The following is a 17,222-nucleotide window of genomic DNA, read 5'->3' as shown; positions in this document are numbered from 1 at the left end:
ACTATGTCTGCATTGTGGATGTTTTTTGTATTCGATAATACACAGACGATGTGTATATGTAACAAAGCGCGCTGTGTGAGCACCATATCCCCCAATGCAATAGGTTAAACTTGGCCTTCAAATGCCAATTTGACCAATAAACCAGAAGTCAATCATAGCTTAAAATGGCATACATAGGAAATGACTTGATCCAACTGTCAAGTTGAGATATTTTTAGGCCGAATCGTTTTATCTATGTTTGGCCTTCCGTCCACATTGAGACTGTGTTCACCAAAAAGCAGCTTTGAGAAAACACTCCCAAAAATGAATTAATTTGTGAACGCTGTTTTTGTCTTGTAATGTGGACTGTAAAAAAAACTTTAGTCATGTGACTAATTTAGCCTCAATTTTGCAAAGCAAATATATTACTTTCTTTATTTATACTTCATATGTAGGGCTGGGTTTTCGACCAAATTGGTGATTCGATACTTATTTATATGAGTTTGTTTCGATTCGATTCAATATCGATTCGTTATCAGCAGTGTTGGGTGTAACTGGTTACTAAGTAATCAGTTAATGTAATTTAATTACTTTTCAAGTAAGTTATGTTAAATTCAATTTCAGTTACTTCTGATGTAATTGTACTAAATACTGTGTAATATATTCAGAAGTGGAAATGACAAAAATGATAAGTTTTACTTTAAAATGTATGCTTAATGTATGCTTCTCACATTTGTATACATTGGTCAGTTAATAAGAATAATTTATGTAGTTATTTATTATGTATTTGAATGAATTAAATAAGCCGTTTCATGTCTATCCTTGAAACAATTCCAATCAATGCTGATATAGGATACCGAAAGTAATAAGTAATTAAATACTTATTGGAGAGAGTCATTTGTAAAGTAATCTAATCACACCATTGAATATGTAATTAGTAACTAGTACCTTTTATGGAATCCATATTTATGTACATATCCTGGTAACTGAAACCCTCCTACTTAGCAATATCAGTGAAATAAATTAAATATTTGATGATGAAAAACAATACAGCAGGTATTCTACTATTAACTTGGTATTAACACTTAATGTATTATTGCTGCTGTATGACATATCGCTTTAATGCTCCCTGAACTCTAAATGACTAAATGTAAATGCAAATACACATTCACATTAACAGTAAAGCCCACACAATTGCTTGGAAATACACTACCGGTCAATCAATTACTATCAATACGTGAGAAAGTGTTCAAAGACGTTTGACCGGTAGTGTACTTCTTATTTTGACCTTGGGTAACCAAACATATGTATTTTAACTTTTTATTTTAACAGTTAAATTCAAAGCAACATGAAACAAGTTTATAAAAATAAACAGATTTCAACATTCAATATTAGTGCGAGTGATGGTGACATCTTCAGGACGAGAGGTGAAATACAGACAAGAAAGTAAAGTAAGAATCGATTTGGGAATTTCCTGAAATGATATTGTTTCGTTAAATTGTAGATTGATTAAAATCGAAGAATCAATATTTTTTACCCAGCCCTATTTTTATGTAATACTTATATTGCTGTCAAGCTTTTGAAAACGGTAGAGCATTTTAAAACAAAAACACTGTATTTAAATGTATCCGGATGAATGTAGATGTAGTCACACTAAGGTCATGTAACAATGCACTGTATTTTATTTTCAAGTTTACTGGCACTGCATAAATGAAACTGGTTCACATACTATTTGTATAAGATAGTATACAGTATACAGTATGCTAGTATTCCATTCCAAACAGGACAATCTGGAGTGAAGTGTGCTGCATGTGACTCACTCCAGAGTTCAGCTTATGAACCCTGAGCATTAAACTCAACATCAAACCATCCCAGAGAGGATGAGACGGTCCAAAAAACAAAAAAACTTAGGGTAAAAAGTAGAGAAGGGTGTAATGTAGACTGCTTCACGCAGGACTCAGACCTCCTGTTCCTCTGTCTCCGGGATGGTCTGAACCGGTCTGACGGGCGATGGAAAGCGGAACTCCACTCGGTCTTTGTAGTTGGGAGAGGATGATGGGGAGTGGGCAGCCCAGCGGGACGGTGGTCGTCGGTTGGCAGGACGAGCCGGCCGCAGGAAGCAGGATTCCAGAGGTGGGGCCACTGGGGAACGTGGCAGGTCCTACATCAAAACAAAACAAAAATGTTGCATAAACACCTGGTCCAGTCCAGTTAAAAAATGATCGCACCCATCACCTGAATGACATCACATCAGGGTCATTTGCAAGTAACAATGTCATATGTGTGTTGTGTGTCCTAAGCAAGGTTATTTTAATTTACCAAAGTTATGTCTTTGAAAACATTTATTGGAACCAAATAAAATATTGGCCTAAAAATTACCAGAAAAAATTAAAGTAAACACATTTTTTTAATGTTTTCTCAGAAATAAACTGAAATAAATTTAAAGGCACTAAAATTATAATAAAAAATGGATAAATTATATTAAGCAACATTTAAAATAAATTGTGAAATAAAAAAAACAATTTTAAATAAATAAATAAAATTTTAATAAAATAAAATTCAAAATATTCTGTCATTGTATGCTTAAAAAACGTTTTGAAACTCTGCTGTCGAGGCAACACATGGCTTCAGATTCAGTCTAAATAAATTATAAATGAAGTTTTGCTGCGAGAGGCAGATTGTATGAATCATTAAAAAACAGAGATTTACCATGTCTACTTAAATTTGTCTTGTGTTTTAGGGTGATATAAAATTCTGAGTCTCAAGATTTTAGAGGATAAAATGATGAACTTCAGCATGTTTGACACACATACGGACAGATGACATTGTTATTCAACATCAACAGTGTCATATTTACAAACTCTCACAGGTGAAACCCTTTCTATTGGCCAGACTATGATTTTTTTTCCAAGTGTTTGATGTTAAAGTTATGAAACTCTGTTAGATGTGAAGTGATGATCATCAGCGACAGCGGCAGGTGTTAAATCAGGTGTTAATACAGACAGACAGCCAACACCAACAGTCCCTAACATCACCATCACGGCTAACATGCTGAGTAGCGGTCAGATCCTGTTAAGACGATGAACTAAGTAAAGACAGAGAAAGAGAGAGAGAGAGAGGGGGGGGATCTTCATCTGCAGGCATGTTAGACTGGAAAAAAACACATAAAAACACACAAAACAGCTGTCCGACCTACAGAGTTTCAAAATAAAACTGTGATTATTTATTCAGAGTCTACATGACTTTACCATTCAAAAAGCCATATTTGAGTTTGATATACTGTCTCCTCAAGATGTGTTTGGACACTTAGCACAAATATTTGAATGTCATTCAGATTAGATTACACATCAAATAGCAAAGAATTAACTTTCTAAAAAATATTCAACAAAAAGAAGTCTGTTAGATTTACAGAAATTAAGTAAATATATTTTTGTTGTGCTACATGTGTAAATGAGAGAAAACACACATGAGAATCCTTTAATTTCACAATTATTTCTACTAGACATCAATGAGATTAAAATGAGAACAAATGGAAACTTTTGCTCTGTTCTCAACTGTGTCAGATAAATCTCACAAATGTCTGAAGAGGTTTGACAAGAGATGTCAACAATGTTTCAAACTGAGCTCAGATTTGGCAAGTCTGCAAACAAAAGTAAATAAAGATCTATAAAGTAAGGCTGTCAAACGATTAATCGTGATTAATCGCATCCAGAATAAAAGTTTGTGTTTGCGTAATATATTTCGGTGGACTGTGCATATTCCTTTTGTATTTTTGAACACATACACATGAATACATATATTTGAGAAAAATATAACAATTAATTAACGTTTATTTAGAATTTCAATGATTGGTAAATATAAAGTAAATTAATAAATTTCCTAAATATATAGACAAGTATGTGTATGTTTCGTGTCTATAAATACAAAATGATTATGCACAGTACACAGATATACATTACACAAACTTTTGTTCTGGGTGTGATTAATCGCGATTAATCGTTTGACAGACCTATAAAGACAAATTTCTGTATCTAACTCAATCACATTCTGCCTTCCAAGTGTCCAAACACTTTTGGGAATGACTTTACTATCAGTTAAACATTCTTCTTGTGTTAATGGTTTAAAAAATCTTTGATTTTCTGGATTAAATTACATCTTTTACACATACTGCATCATTGTAAATCACATCCGATGGCTTTTTGGATAATTGCTTGTTAATATCAGACAATGTGCATGCTCACACCTACATGAGGACAAAGAAAGAGTGACCACAACAATATCCCATAATGCCCAGCGGTGATACTGTGTCTGTAAACTGTGCGGCATGCGGTGAGACAGATCTACTGAAACCACGGTCACGAGTGAGGTCACTGTGATGTCGAGCGGTGGGACTTACAGCACGGCCAGCGGGAGCTGCGTTACAGTCCCCAGGGTGCGGTTAGTACTACGGTATGATTCTGAAGATAACCCAGAAAAACAAGAGTAAACAGCACATCAACTCAAGCTGATCAATCCTGGACGTTCATCTTCAAATGAAGCTGGCAGACGACATAAGCCGGATCCATCCCGCATCCGAAGCACTTACGTAAGTGGTTTTCATAGCAAAGAAACAGCATGCGCCTCAAAAACATTCATCCTGAATCAAAACAGTGAGTCGCATTCTGTTATGTAACATCATTTTGATCCCTGAAACTGAATCGTCTCGATAACAAAACATTTCCCATGCAGTCGAGCTTCTATAATCAGATTAAACAGAACAAATAAAGATCTTTGTCAAATATTTCTCCTGTAAAAAATCCAGTGCTTTACCGTGTCTTCTTGAGTTTTAGAAGAGAGTTTTCTTAATTTGTCTAATCGTTTCTTAAAGTAGTTCACTGTAAACTTAAAATGTCATGATAATTCATTCACACACATGTCATACTAGCCGTCCGTGTGTTTATTTTTTCTTTCGAAAACAAACTTTCTGAGGAAAGCTTTCCAGGATTCTTCCCCATATAATAAACTTGAACAAGTGGCTGTTGGTTAAGGTCCCAATTTAATTTCCATCGCAGCTTCAAAAGGCTCCACACAACACCAGACTTTGAATAGGGGTTTTGCCTAGTGAAGTGATTGGTCATTTTCCAAGAAAGCGAAAAAATTATATACTTTTTAAACAAATATTTGGCTTTCTCTGCCTCCAGGATGCGCACCGACTTTGTACGTAACTATTAAATATTGTTACCTGTGCCTTGTCACTTTTTTTAAACTCTATTTGTACTGGAAGCTTCTGTCACTAAGACAATACTTGGCACACTTGGCAATAAAGCTTTTTCTGATTCTGTATATGTCTTTGTGGAAGATTATTGTTTAAAGATTAAGTAACAGTAGATCATGAAAATCACATTTCATGCAGTCAATTATCTTGCTGTTTTTGAAAGTAAGCAGTCTGCCAAGTTGTAAGTCCGAAGGTGAATGAATAACAAAGTTATTAGCTTGTAAAAAAGGGAGTCGACTCTGAATCACACAAACGAGACGTGATCTAGTCCGAGTCTCTAGCCGCCACGTATCTATGTCACTAGAAATAGTCCCCGCCTACGTTTTGCTGGGACTGCTGCAAAAACTTTACTCTCCTCCCCCAAACACTGTCACTCGTTTGTGATAAGTGTGCATCATGTCTAGAACCTGTGTTCTACATTGTGAAACTAAGTCTGTCTTATTTAAACTACCAAAGGAAGAAATCCTGAGGAAACAATGGTTACAATTAATTTTTCTAACGACAGCAAAGGAGTAAAACCCCAGGGTATTACTGTGTGTGCGTCATTCCACCAAAGATTGCTTCAAAAATCTTGGCACGGTTTCTGCAGGAAATGTTAAACGACTATCCTTGAAAGACGGGGAAATACCAACTTTATTTGGACCTGATAGCTCAACCGAATCACAGTGTAACTATTTATTTTTTCTTAACCATAATCCAGTAATGATGATAGGCGTTCTGTTTGCGGCACATGCTGACTGCGTTTGATAATCACAACAGACTACACCATCTGACCAATCACATGACACTAGGCTAGCGGATTGGAGGGCATTAGACGGATGAATCGCGAAACGAATCATTTGAGAGGTAGTCAAGAAGTAAGGTAAGAATAACTGCAGTGTTTATAAATAATAGTGTTTTTACATCATCTATGTACATAAACTTGTTGGACACTCCATAAACAGAAGTTGGACCTTAATGATAGTAATAATATGTTAAAAATAATTTGTTAATTACTCTTTAAAATTGTCAGTTCGTGTACATTTCAGGAATTTTTAAATCTTTTAAAATTTACGTCACACGTGATCTTTCCAACTTGATTGCTTAGTATGGAAGTCTTGGATGGCGGAGGCAACGCAAGCCATGTATTTATGTTTATAAAGTATACAAATTTGTCTTGTAGCCTTTTGAAGCTGCGATGAACCTAAAATTTGGACCTTAACCAACAGCATTGTGAAGTACATTATATGGAGAAGAACCCTGGAAAGCTTTCCTCATAGATAATAAACACCCAGACAGCTTATGAATTCTAAGACCTTATTTATTTTAGTGCTCAATTCGTATCCTGACTTATTTGCGACCGATTTTTCTCACCAAATGATTTTAAGGAGACCGTAATACTTCAATGAAATGCAACGTCTTCTTCTACAAATCTGGGCAAAAGCATTTTCATCTAAAAAGAAAAAACCCTAACGTCTCTTCATTTACCTCGAGACATCCGCCTTTCTCAGTGTCACCTCTGTTCTGGGCGGCTGGATTTGAGGCGGACAGTCTCCTCTCCTCTCTGAAGCTCTGCTCCAGAAGTTTCTTATTCAAAATCCGCGCTGCGTTCTCCGCTATCGTGTATCCGGGAGGAGCGGACAGGTCCTGTCTCATGCAAATCACCTCAGGGGTCTTCTCACCCTGCGTTTCCACGATCAACTGCACAGGACTCGGGGACCGGCCCCGAGAGTTTCTGGAACATTTGGGGTCCGTGGACCCTTGAGCACCCTCCTCGGCAGGTCGAGAGCGGCTGGGGGATTTGTTGAACTTCTGCGCGGGGTCGTAAGCGACGGGCGTGTGGTCGATGATGTTGAAGAGGCTGGAGAGGCCGTCGTTGATGGTGGTGTGAACGGGACTGTCTCTGGTTGTCGTGGAGCGTGCCCAAGCCGATTCGCTGTTGCCCTTTTGTGGCGGAGTCGTCGGAGTGGGAGCGCGAGCTTGGCCGGTGGTTTGTTCAGTTTTGATGGAGTTGGTGGAGGAGGGTTTGCGTTGGAGCTTGGGCGAGCCGTATTTAGGCGAACAGCAGGGGCGATCGAATTTGGTCTGCACGACGGGAGAGTACTGCATCTTTCTGAGGCTGCGGGACGGGGAGGAGATGGGGGTGGAGCCTCCTTTGGGCGTGAGACATCGGTGCGGGCTGCTGGTGAGGGCACGGAGAGTGTCGGTTTGAAGCCCCACGGTGATGGTCTGGGTGGTCTGAGTCCCCCGCGTGGTTAAACCGTTTGTTTGAGACGCCGCATCGCGAACCTGGCGTTCGGAGGGCTGGATCCGGAGGATCGGATGCCGTTGCGGGCGGAAAAAGCTTTTTCTTTCATGTCATCGCTCAGGTTGCGTAACATCTCCAGCTCTAGAGATGAGGTGTACCCTACAGCGCTGCAAAGCGGCGGACGTTCTCCCGACCTGAGTCCCGTCTCCAAATGACCCCTCAACTCACACGGCCACCTGCCTCCAAACGGCTCCTCCGCACCTATGACCTCCCCCGGCATGTCTTTGGAGAACACGTAGTCTTGCTCAGGGGGAACCATAGTGGGGCGCTCCCCTCGGTGGAGGACGTGAACGCCAAACTGCTCAGCCTCCTGGGCCGCCCTGAGGGAGAGCCTTTGGCAGTACTCGGGACTACTTGTGGTGTTGGTGGTCAAGGTAGCGCTCGTGGTCAGGTACCAGGAGGCTGGCTGGAATGCTTCGGAAGTGGACCCTTCAGCCCTTCGGGATTCTGCTCTTTCCGTCCAGGCCTCCATCACCTGAGGGGGGATTACCGGACCGGGAATGGGGCAGGTGGTCAGGGAGCCCGGGGGCAGATCCCAGCCCTTGCTGTTGAACTCTTCGATGTACTTGAGGTCATCTGGTGAAAGGGGAGGAGTCACGTCGTCACGTTCGTGATCGCCGGACTTGCTCTTGTCTGGGAGGAAGGGGGAGCTGTCCATCAATCGCTGGAAGTCGCTCATGGAGCAAACTGACTTTGCCCTACAGAGACAAAAAAATAAGTAAAAGTAACTTAACTTTTCATTACAAGTGCAATGATTTTAAAACATGTTTAAACTGAAAGACTTTACTGATTTGGATATGCAAGTCAAAGTTTCTGTAGTTTACTAAACCTATAAAAAAATGATGCTAACTAAAATGAAATCAAATGTTATATGTTATATGGAAAAAATGTAACTAAACTAAAATTAGAACTGTTACCTAAATAATAAAGTAAAATAAATTCAAATTGTGGCTCTGAAATTATTAATTGGACATGTTTAAAAACTAAACTAAAACTGAAATAAAAACAAATGTAACTTACATGGTAATATCGAAAATTGATAATTAAATAATAAAATGACACAAACACATAGCAAAATGGCTTAAAATTAAATTAAAATTAACATGAAAAGTAAAAATAATATTAAAAATATAAATAAAACTACGAGAAAACTGGTCACCCTTTCCTTGTTTTTATAAGCAAGACAGTTTTAATTAGAAGCATTCTTAGTCATTTTCAACTAATAAATAACAAAAAATCTTATTTTCAGGAATTGAATAAAAGTGCAGTAGTGGCCAACCTTGGAAAATGTACATCTTTACCTTTTATTCAAAAATATTTTTTGAGACGTATTAAAGATTTTGTATGTGTATTGTGTAGTTGTGCTCTTGGAGCATAAACTGAAGCTCAACTATGAGAAGAATTTAAGGGGGTTTGTTTCCTCTCACACCTTATATTTTTGTTTTTATCCCAAAACACAAGCCGAATGGTTTGTAATTCTCAGAGGCTGCTGAAAAGGCCGGTCTAAACATAACCGCTGACCTTCACTCAAACGAGAGCGAAGAAAGATCAATTCATCACTACAGACACGCCAGGTTATTTTATCTGAAACTGTGCCGAGGTGAAACAGGATGAGAAATAAATGAGAGTGAATCAATAATCTGACCTCACAGGAGATGACCTTCTTCTGACAGACTCATGTATACACAAATACAAATATAAGGGGGAACTGATCTGTCTGGAGAGAATATTTACACATTATTTGCCCTTAATGTCCCAATTAAACTCTAAAATATGATGTGTTTAGTTTTAATTGATAAAAGTATTTATTTGACAAAATGAAACAAAAAACACTGTATCGGGGAATATGGAGTTGATTCTAATATATGAAAAATACAATAAACAAAATGTCATAGGAAATAAAGCAAACACTGAGTAGAGTTTTATCAGTTAATATTAATATTTTGTTGATTCTTTATTGTCTTTCTCCTGTCTATCGACCGAACACATTTAGGCCATGTGTTGTGTCATTTTTACTGCAAAGTCTCACCTTCTTCTTAAAGTTGTGCTTCAGTTTACATTTCAAACACAATTGGAAAAAAGTGCAATTTTAGCCACAACAGCACTTCTTAACTATTATTATGAATATTTGTTATTGAATGATATTTGTAAAATGTGTTTGTAAAAGCATTTCACAAGGTCTTCAAAAAAGATTTCGCTTGTCTTGAGCACATCTGAACACACCGACAAACATATGATACCTGAGCAGACTGCCACCTCCCGTCTCCTCCTCCTCTTCTGGATAAACCTCAGATTCTACAGTCTCACAAATCTCATTGAGCGCCTGAAACAAAAAACACAACATTTACATCACCATATTATTGCCCATTGATGCTTTTCATGACTAATTAAATCATTTCGACATAGTCCATCACAATAATGACGCTTGGCATTCATAGATTATTCCTCTGATGTCTCGTACTTCTTTCATGCAGGGAAAGCGTTTCTCCATCTCCAGACGTGACGGAGGAGGAACCTCCTTCTCATTCAGTGGGTCCAGAGAGAGCGCGTCCAGGAACAGACTCTCCGGAGGCCGAGATCCCTCACAGGGTCTGAGTCTGCTTACCGCTCCCTTCTCTTCAAGTGTGGCTTCGGAGTCGGAGTGTGAACGCTTGTGCACGGCCGTGGAGGATGAACGCGGAGATCTGTGAGGCTTAGAGGGGCTCTCCTGAGGAGAAAAAACATGCGATGGGCCTCCTTCTGACGGCTGAGCTCCTTCAGAACGACACAGATCTTTCTGCATCTGGAATGAGGAGAGAAAACATCTGCTCATTAAATTGAATAAACCAGTACCTCCTTCAATATAAAGGAGGTGCCTCGCAGCTGCCTAATAAGAGCTTATCCAGTGATAGACTGAATAAATAGATATCTTGGTTCATAACAGGCAATTTGACCCCTGACCTTCTCCATCTTGCCGTGCATCTCCCGTAAACTGTGGTCCCATTCCTGCCTCTCTTTCTCGAACCGCTCCAACAGGTCGTTGCGCTCACGGGTCCAGCGCTTCTCCCCGTGCTGCAGTTTCCAGCACAGCTCCATTGCAAGACTATGACTGTCTGCCAACAGCCGGCACTGTTCCTCACGTTCCTGCTCCAGCGCATCTGCTGCGCCTGCACCTGCAGACTCACCGCTCACCTCCTGCAGACAGAAGAGATATAGAAGCATATCTGATATACTGAATGGAATTAATCAATTTATATAGTTGTATAATATTCTAATATTCTAATAATATTATAATAATATATAAAAAAAAAAAAATTTTCTAATTGTACTGACCTACTAATTGCCTATATTCATTTTTATGACGAAAAAATTAAACAAAGTAAAAAATATAATATAATATATAACAATAAAATATTTTTTAAAAATGGACGGGACTAAACTACATTACAGATGTAACAGTCAGGTCATGTGACACAAATGCAACCTAATATTTAGAGTTGAATGCTGAATACTTTCACATACTATAATTATATCAAATAAAAAAAAACAGTATATACTGTGCACTACACACTACATGTTTTTCACTTCAGCATGCTGATATTGTATTCTAAACATGTTTTTGGGGACTTTCCATAGACATAATGACTTCATAATAAATTTGGAAATTGCATATACTACGCCTTTACCCTACACCAAAGCATAGAAAACTTTTCACATTTAAAAAAAAAACCCCATAAAAAACATTTAGACTTGTGTGATTTATAAGCTGTTTTAAGCAGGGCTTCTGTGACATAAATAGATCATGACTGTGTTTGATGGCCAAACTGCTCCACTTCATAAATATAGCCGACTATTTAAAGACGTTCCCTAACTCTCAAACACCAAAAACAGTACACAAGAAACCTTAAGACGAGACGAGACGACACGTGACTCTGCAGATGTACACTTAATATTTGTCAGAGTATTTTGAAGAAAAAAAAGACAGCAAACATTAAAATAAAGCTTATTAAAATGATTAAAAACCATGAGGTCTACGAAGGACTTAAATAAAAAACAGCCCTTCATGTACCTAGACAACATTCGTAGATATAATAACCAGTGTTGCAGATGCAAATTCTTAAGGGTAAAATATATGAGAATATTCTGGAAAATATAATGTGATACATTAAATAATACATTTCCAAGTGCTTTTATTTGTCATTATGTGACTCTGGACAAAACAAGTCTTATGGGTCACTTTAAGGATTCTATTAATATATGAGTTGTTAGAATATGACAATATCTGGCTGTGATACAACCGTTTAAAACTCAGGAATCTGAGAGTGCAAAAAGATCTAAATATTGAGAAAATTGCTTTTGAAGTTGTTAATCAGGGGCACTGTGGCAGGCCATCCACTCACAAAAATAACATTTTTATATATTTAAGGTAGGAAATTTACAAAATATCTTCATGGAACATGATCTTTACTTAATATCCTAATGATTTTTGGCATAAAAGAAAAATCAATAATTTTGACCCATACAATGTATTCTTGTCTTTTACTAAAAATGTTCCTGTGCTACTTAAGACTGGTTTTGTGATCCAGGGTCATATATATGAAAAGTTGCTATTCCTAATGGATTACTGTTTATATTGTAAAATAAAAAAATACTGTGTTATTCTATATTTTCATCATATTTGTAAACTATTCAATATATTGACAGTTAATATGAGGAATATATATTTTCTCAGATTGTTTAAGGCAAACATTTAAGGCAGTGTCATATTAAGGCAATCCCAGAGTGCATTGTGCCAACAAAGTCATGAGCTGAGCTAAACTGTAACGTGTTTGTCAGGTGTTTCTGCTTTGTGACTGATTTTGCACCTTGGCGACACGGCTCCTCATTTCAGACCTCTGTATCTCCCACGCCGCTCTCTCATTGGCTAACGTCTGCTGCAGCTGCCAGCGCCGCTGCGCCTCCTCACGTAACTCCGCCCTGAACTCCTCCAGCAGCGAACACAGGGCGTGCATCACCCGCCTACTGTCGCTCGCCTACAAACACAAACAGATGAGAATTTTACAGCTCAAAGAGTTGATATTCTATAGCTGAAGACATCACTTCGTCTTGAAGGTCATAGTTAGATTTCTGATATTTGAAGCTGGACTTCGATATATTTTTGCAGATCTGAGCACAGTTTGAGATACAGATGAGATCTCTTCTAAAATACTAGAACAGTAACATCTCTGCATTATAATCCTTGGGGTCTTGTTCTCACATAAAACATCCACTGCCCATCTGACAAATTAAAAAAATATACCAGAATATTTAGCAGAAACATCTTACACACTGACTAACAGTCTGGCATCTAGATCAGCTTGTTTAAACACTGAGGATGATAAATACACTTTCTTGTTGTTGAAAATAAGATGATGTCTACATCTATCTAAGTTATTATACTTGTTTGGCCGAGGTGGAAACAGCACCTGTTTCTGGTACTGGATTCCCTCAGGAAAAACGTGTGGACCGGGCTCTGTAATGTCACTTCCTGTGATGTGGGTATACACTCGGTCCTCTCCCTCCATCTCACTGTCAGCTTGCTCGATCACAACACTCGGTTCTGGAATGTTCTCCAACCTCTCGTACTGAAGAAACACAAACAAAAAAGTTTAAGATAGAATCAACTTTAATATGCTTGTATTGTAGCATTTTATAGCACAATAATGGATGATGTCACAATTGTGCATGAGCAGCAGGTTACAACCGTTTCAAGCTTGAATATTTTGAGACAACTTTTATTTGGCTTAATAGACCTACTTATAATATTTTTTATTCATTTTCATGTTAATTTAAGTTAAAATTTTAGATTTTTTAATTATTTATTGCTGAAAATGTTCAATCCAAGATTATCATTTTAGTTCAAGATCTATAGTTTTAAGAATTAAGATTTGAATAATTTCTATTCTAGTGAAACGTTTTTTTTAAATGATATAGGCCTGAATATATAAACTAATAGAATTGTTTTAACTGTTTAAGTTAACTTTAACAACCTCAAATAATTCCATGGCACAATAAAAAAATAAAACTTTACTAATAGTTCCGTTGTAGTTTAACAAACAAATTCACATTTGTAATATAATTCATCGTGTTAGTAACACAAACATCAATACCATCATGTGTTTGATCCCCAGTATGAACATACTGTACATACTTAAAAAAAACAGCAGCCATCTGATTGGCTAATGGTTTCTTGAATCAGGACAGCCATTTTGTCTCAACTGCGGTTAGTTTCATCACCTCTGCGTGTGCGCTCTCCTCTGTGGCGTCTGTCCTGCGTCCGAGTCTCCAGTGCATGAGGATCCATCGCAGTTTCATGTAGACGATGACGATGTTGTGACGGAAGCTGCAGACTTCCTGCTGCAGCAGAACTCTTTCCTGCGGCCCCGCCGGCTCATGAGACTGAAGCCCCTGCAGCTGGAGACCACGACGTGCCTCTGAACGCCATCTCTCCTCATCCTGAACATTCATAAGAGTCATGATAATGGCAGCTCGATAAAGGTGCATAAGAAGAAAAACGAAAACCAGCTGAGAACAACCGATCTAGAGTCTGATTTGTTTGATGTATTTCATATTGTGGGGTGTCTCTACACTTTAGGCTTTGAATCATTCAGAACACAATGGCACCGCAGTGGTGTATTTTGTAAGTATTTTGATTGTTTTTTTTTTATGTGAAGCTGAGATACCTGAGTGATGGATGTGATGCTCTCTCTCTCTTCCGTTCCACATCTCAGCCTTCTCTCATGGTCCAGGCGTAGTTGCACCTCAGACAGGACCGGGTCACGAAACTGGACCCCACCAGAACACAGAAGAGCAGTCTCAAAATCCCAGCACTTTCAAAAGAGACACCATCAATCTCACGCACATTTTACTGCACTGTAAATAGAAATAAAGCTAGAAAAACTTGTATGAGCTAATGACATTGAGTGGGTTCATAACATAAACTTGTGGGACAAACTACATTTCCCATAATCCTCTGTGGCAAAAGAACAAGATACTACCCCTATCCTTTTAAGACTTTTTTGTTAGCATGTACATAGAATGTTCAACAACACGTAACCGAGGCTTAAACATACAAGAAATAATATACATATACTGTACATATCAAGTGATGATGTAGATGACTGACACACAGTTTACATTCACAATAATGTGAAGAGACACATCACATTTTCAACAGCTCCTGTGTGTGTGGATGGGGAATGGAGATTTTTCATGAAAAATCAATGAAATGTGAATTCAAACATGTTGTGAAGCAAAGGTGTGAATTAAATATGTTTATTTAGCATCATTTAGCTGTTGTGATGTGTAATAAAAAACCATTGGATGCAAAAGTCTGCTGTGCTTCCTTATTATCATCTAATACTGCCTATGTAGACAGCTCACTAGGTTTTGGGACAGAGTCACAGACATCACACCTCATCCAAAGAGAGATTTGTGTGAAGGAAAGACACAGTGTTCACAAACTGACCCTTTTGCACTCAAACACCACTCAAGGTCGTCTTAAATCTGCTAAAACCTTTCTTTTTTAAATCTGGTGCCATATTCTTTAATAATTCAATCAGAGATCTGAGCTTATTCTTGATCAAGGGAAAAGTCATATTCTATTTTTGGCATTTTCTATCTCCATGCATTCACTTTTTAATTTTTTTATAACACATTTTTCATAAATTATATTATCATGGTACACTTGAAAAAATGCTGGGTTATTTTAACCCTTGATTGAGTCAAATCAATAATACATCTTTGGGCTTTTGGAGTTTGTCAATCTTTTAGTCAAACATGGCAAAAAAAAAAAATTATACCACATAAAAGATATTATACCATGATAATGTAATTTAATGGAAAATGTGAAAAAAGGTAAATACAAACCATCAGTAAGGAATTAAATATAATTTATCTGCGTATTATTTCAATGGCCTTTTTCACATGATGTCACTACTTGAGTTCATGTGTGCACTGAATTAAAGAAACAGCGAAAGAAACCCCTTTTAAAGGCATTTTCATGTTTTTTCAAACTCGAAACAAAGCGAGGTTAAAGGGAGATGGACGAGGAACTGACCTCGGGTCTGAAACTGTGGGGTCTGATGTATCTAGTGAGTCCAGGGACCGCCCTGGGTGTGGCACAGCCCTTAGCGCTGACCTGCCCCTGGGGCTCCGGGCCACTCTGCCGTTCTAGGCACCAGTCGTGCTCATCCTTTCTCCAGTACTGTGAGTGAGGGAGGGTGGAGGAGAGAGGGGGAGGCGTGTGGGGACCGGTGAACGACAAACAGATTCGACACACACGAGACAAGAAAGAGTGGAAAACAAGAACTCAAAGTGGAACTCAAAATGTGAAATGCACAGAAGGGATTGTTTGACACTTCAACAGAAAAACAAATCAAGGTTATGAGTTAATGAAAATAATCAGATGTAAAAAGACTGAGAGCCAGCGGCTACAAGACGAAGAAAAGCGCAAAAAGAAAGACCAACTTAAAGATGGTGGCATAGGAGAGAGAGGAGAAGAGCACGAGCACGAGGAGAAACAGAATCATGGGTGGAAACATCTGGATGGAACCAATGAGGGAGAGAGAGAGAGAGAGAGAGGGAGGGGGGAGGGGCCAAAGGGGAAAAAAGAACGCAAAACACTGGTTATGAAGCGCATGCGATGATACATGAGTCTTACAACCAATAACCCAAAATGAACAGAGACAGCTGGAATTAAAACACTGAAGTTCAAGCCCAATCCAAACTTCATAAAATGTGATTTGCCATGTAATAATTATAGATTTTTTTTAACATACTATGATTCATTAGTTTAGAACTTTAAATGCTTAATGAAATACGTATATTTAAATTTATAACAAACGTAATTGCTTTTTTTTTTCAAAGGCATACATAAATTATTATTTTAGTCATATGAAATGGAAACGTACAAAGTTATTGTCAATGTTATAGCTGTGCAGCTATGTAAATGTACATAAAATACTATAAAAATCAGTTACTCGAAAAAGGTTCCTTTTTGTTAACATTAACTATATTATGGTAATAATTTTTTTTACATTTATTCATCCCTAATACTAATAGTTTTAATTTAATTGCATCTGCTAACATTGATTCTTATAGTCAACAATTAAAACATTTGGTAACACTTTAGATTAGGGACAAATTCTCACTATTAACTAGTTGCTTATTAGATGCCTATATTTAGCATATTGGGTGTTAATTAGTACTAATAAAGCACATATTCAACATGACCATATTATACTTACCTAATCCTACCTAATACCTAAACCTATTAACTACCTTATTAAATATTAATAAGCAAAAGATTAGTAGTTTACTGAGGCAAAAGTCATAGTTAATGGTTTATTAATAGCAAGAATAAGACCTTAAAATAAAGTGTAACCAAACATTTCTGTTAATTGAAATCAAATAAAAACCTGGGCTAAATATTATTTGGACAAACTTAAACAAAATGAATATTAGAAATATTGCCTCAGGAATGAGCTACAATAAGTTCCAATTCAGGTCACTAAAATTATTAAATGAAAATAAATAAAATACTAAAACTAGGGCTGAAGTTACAATTAAGTATACCTATGAAATATATAAAATAAAAAAATTATATAGCAAAAAACGAAATAAATATAATATAAAAGCGTGACAAAAATTCAAACCAGAATACCCATGTAAATATATATTAAA

The 17,222-nt window shown here is 37.5% G+C and overlaps 1 protein-coding gene across 1 annotated transcript in view; it reads right to left on the bottom strand.

Moving 5' to 3' along the window:
- Positions 1 to 1,285: 1,285 nt before the first annotated feature.
- Positions 1,286 to 17,222, bottom strand: part of LOC130417356 (microtubule cross-linking factor 1) — a 43,287-nt gene continuing 27,350 nt past the window's right edge. The window contains 11 exon segments of the mRNA XM_056742882.1: positions 1,286 to 2,140; positions 6,701 to 7,503; positions 7,506 to 8,218; positions 9,761 to 9,843; positions 9,982 to 10,302; positions 10,461 to 10,694; positions 12,365 to 12,532; positions 12,965 to 13,123; positions 13,776 to 13,994; positions 14,222 to 14,368; positions 15,598 to 15,744. Of these exon segments, the coding sequence (XP_056598860.1) occupies positions 1,937 to 2,140; positions 6,701 to 7,503; positions 7,506 to 8,218; positions 9,761 to 9,843; positions 9,982 to 10,302; positions 10,461 to 10,694; positions 12,365 to 12,532; positions 12,965 to 13,123; positions 13,776 to 13,994; positions 14,222 to 14,368; positions 15,598 to 15,744 (3,198 nt within the window). The 3' untranslated portion in view covers positions 1,286 to 1,936.

Source organism: Triplophysa dalaica, chromosome 3 (assembly GCF_015846415.1).
Source record: "Triplophysa dalaica isolate WHDGS20190420 chromosome 3, ASM1584641v1, whole genome shotgun sequence".
In the NCBI taxonomy this organism is placed as follows: domain Eukaryota; kingdom Metazoa; phylum Chordata; class Actinopteri; order Cypriniformes; family Nemacheilidae; genus Triplophysa; species Triplophysa dalaica.
The sequence above is the reverse complement of the archived record's forward strand: the minus strand, read 5'-3'. Positions and strand labels throughout refer to the sequence as shown.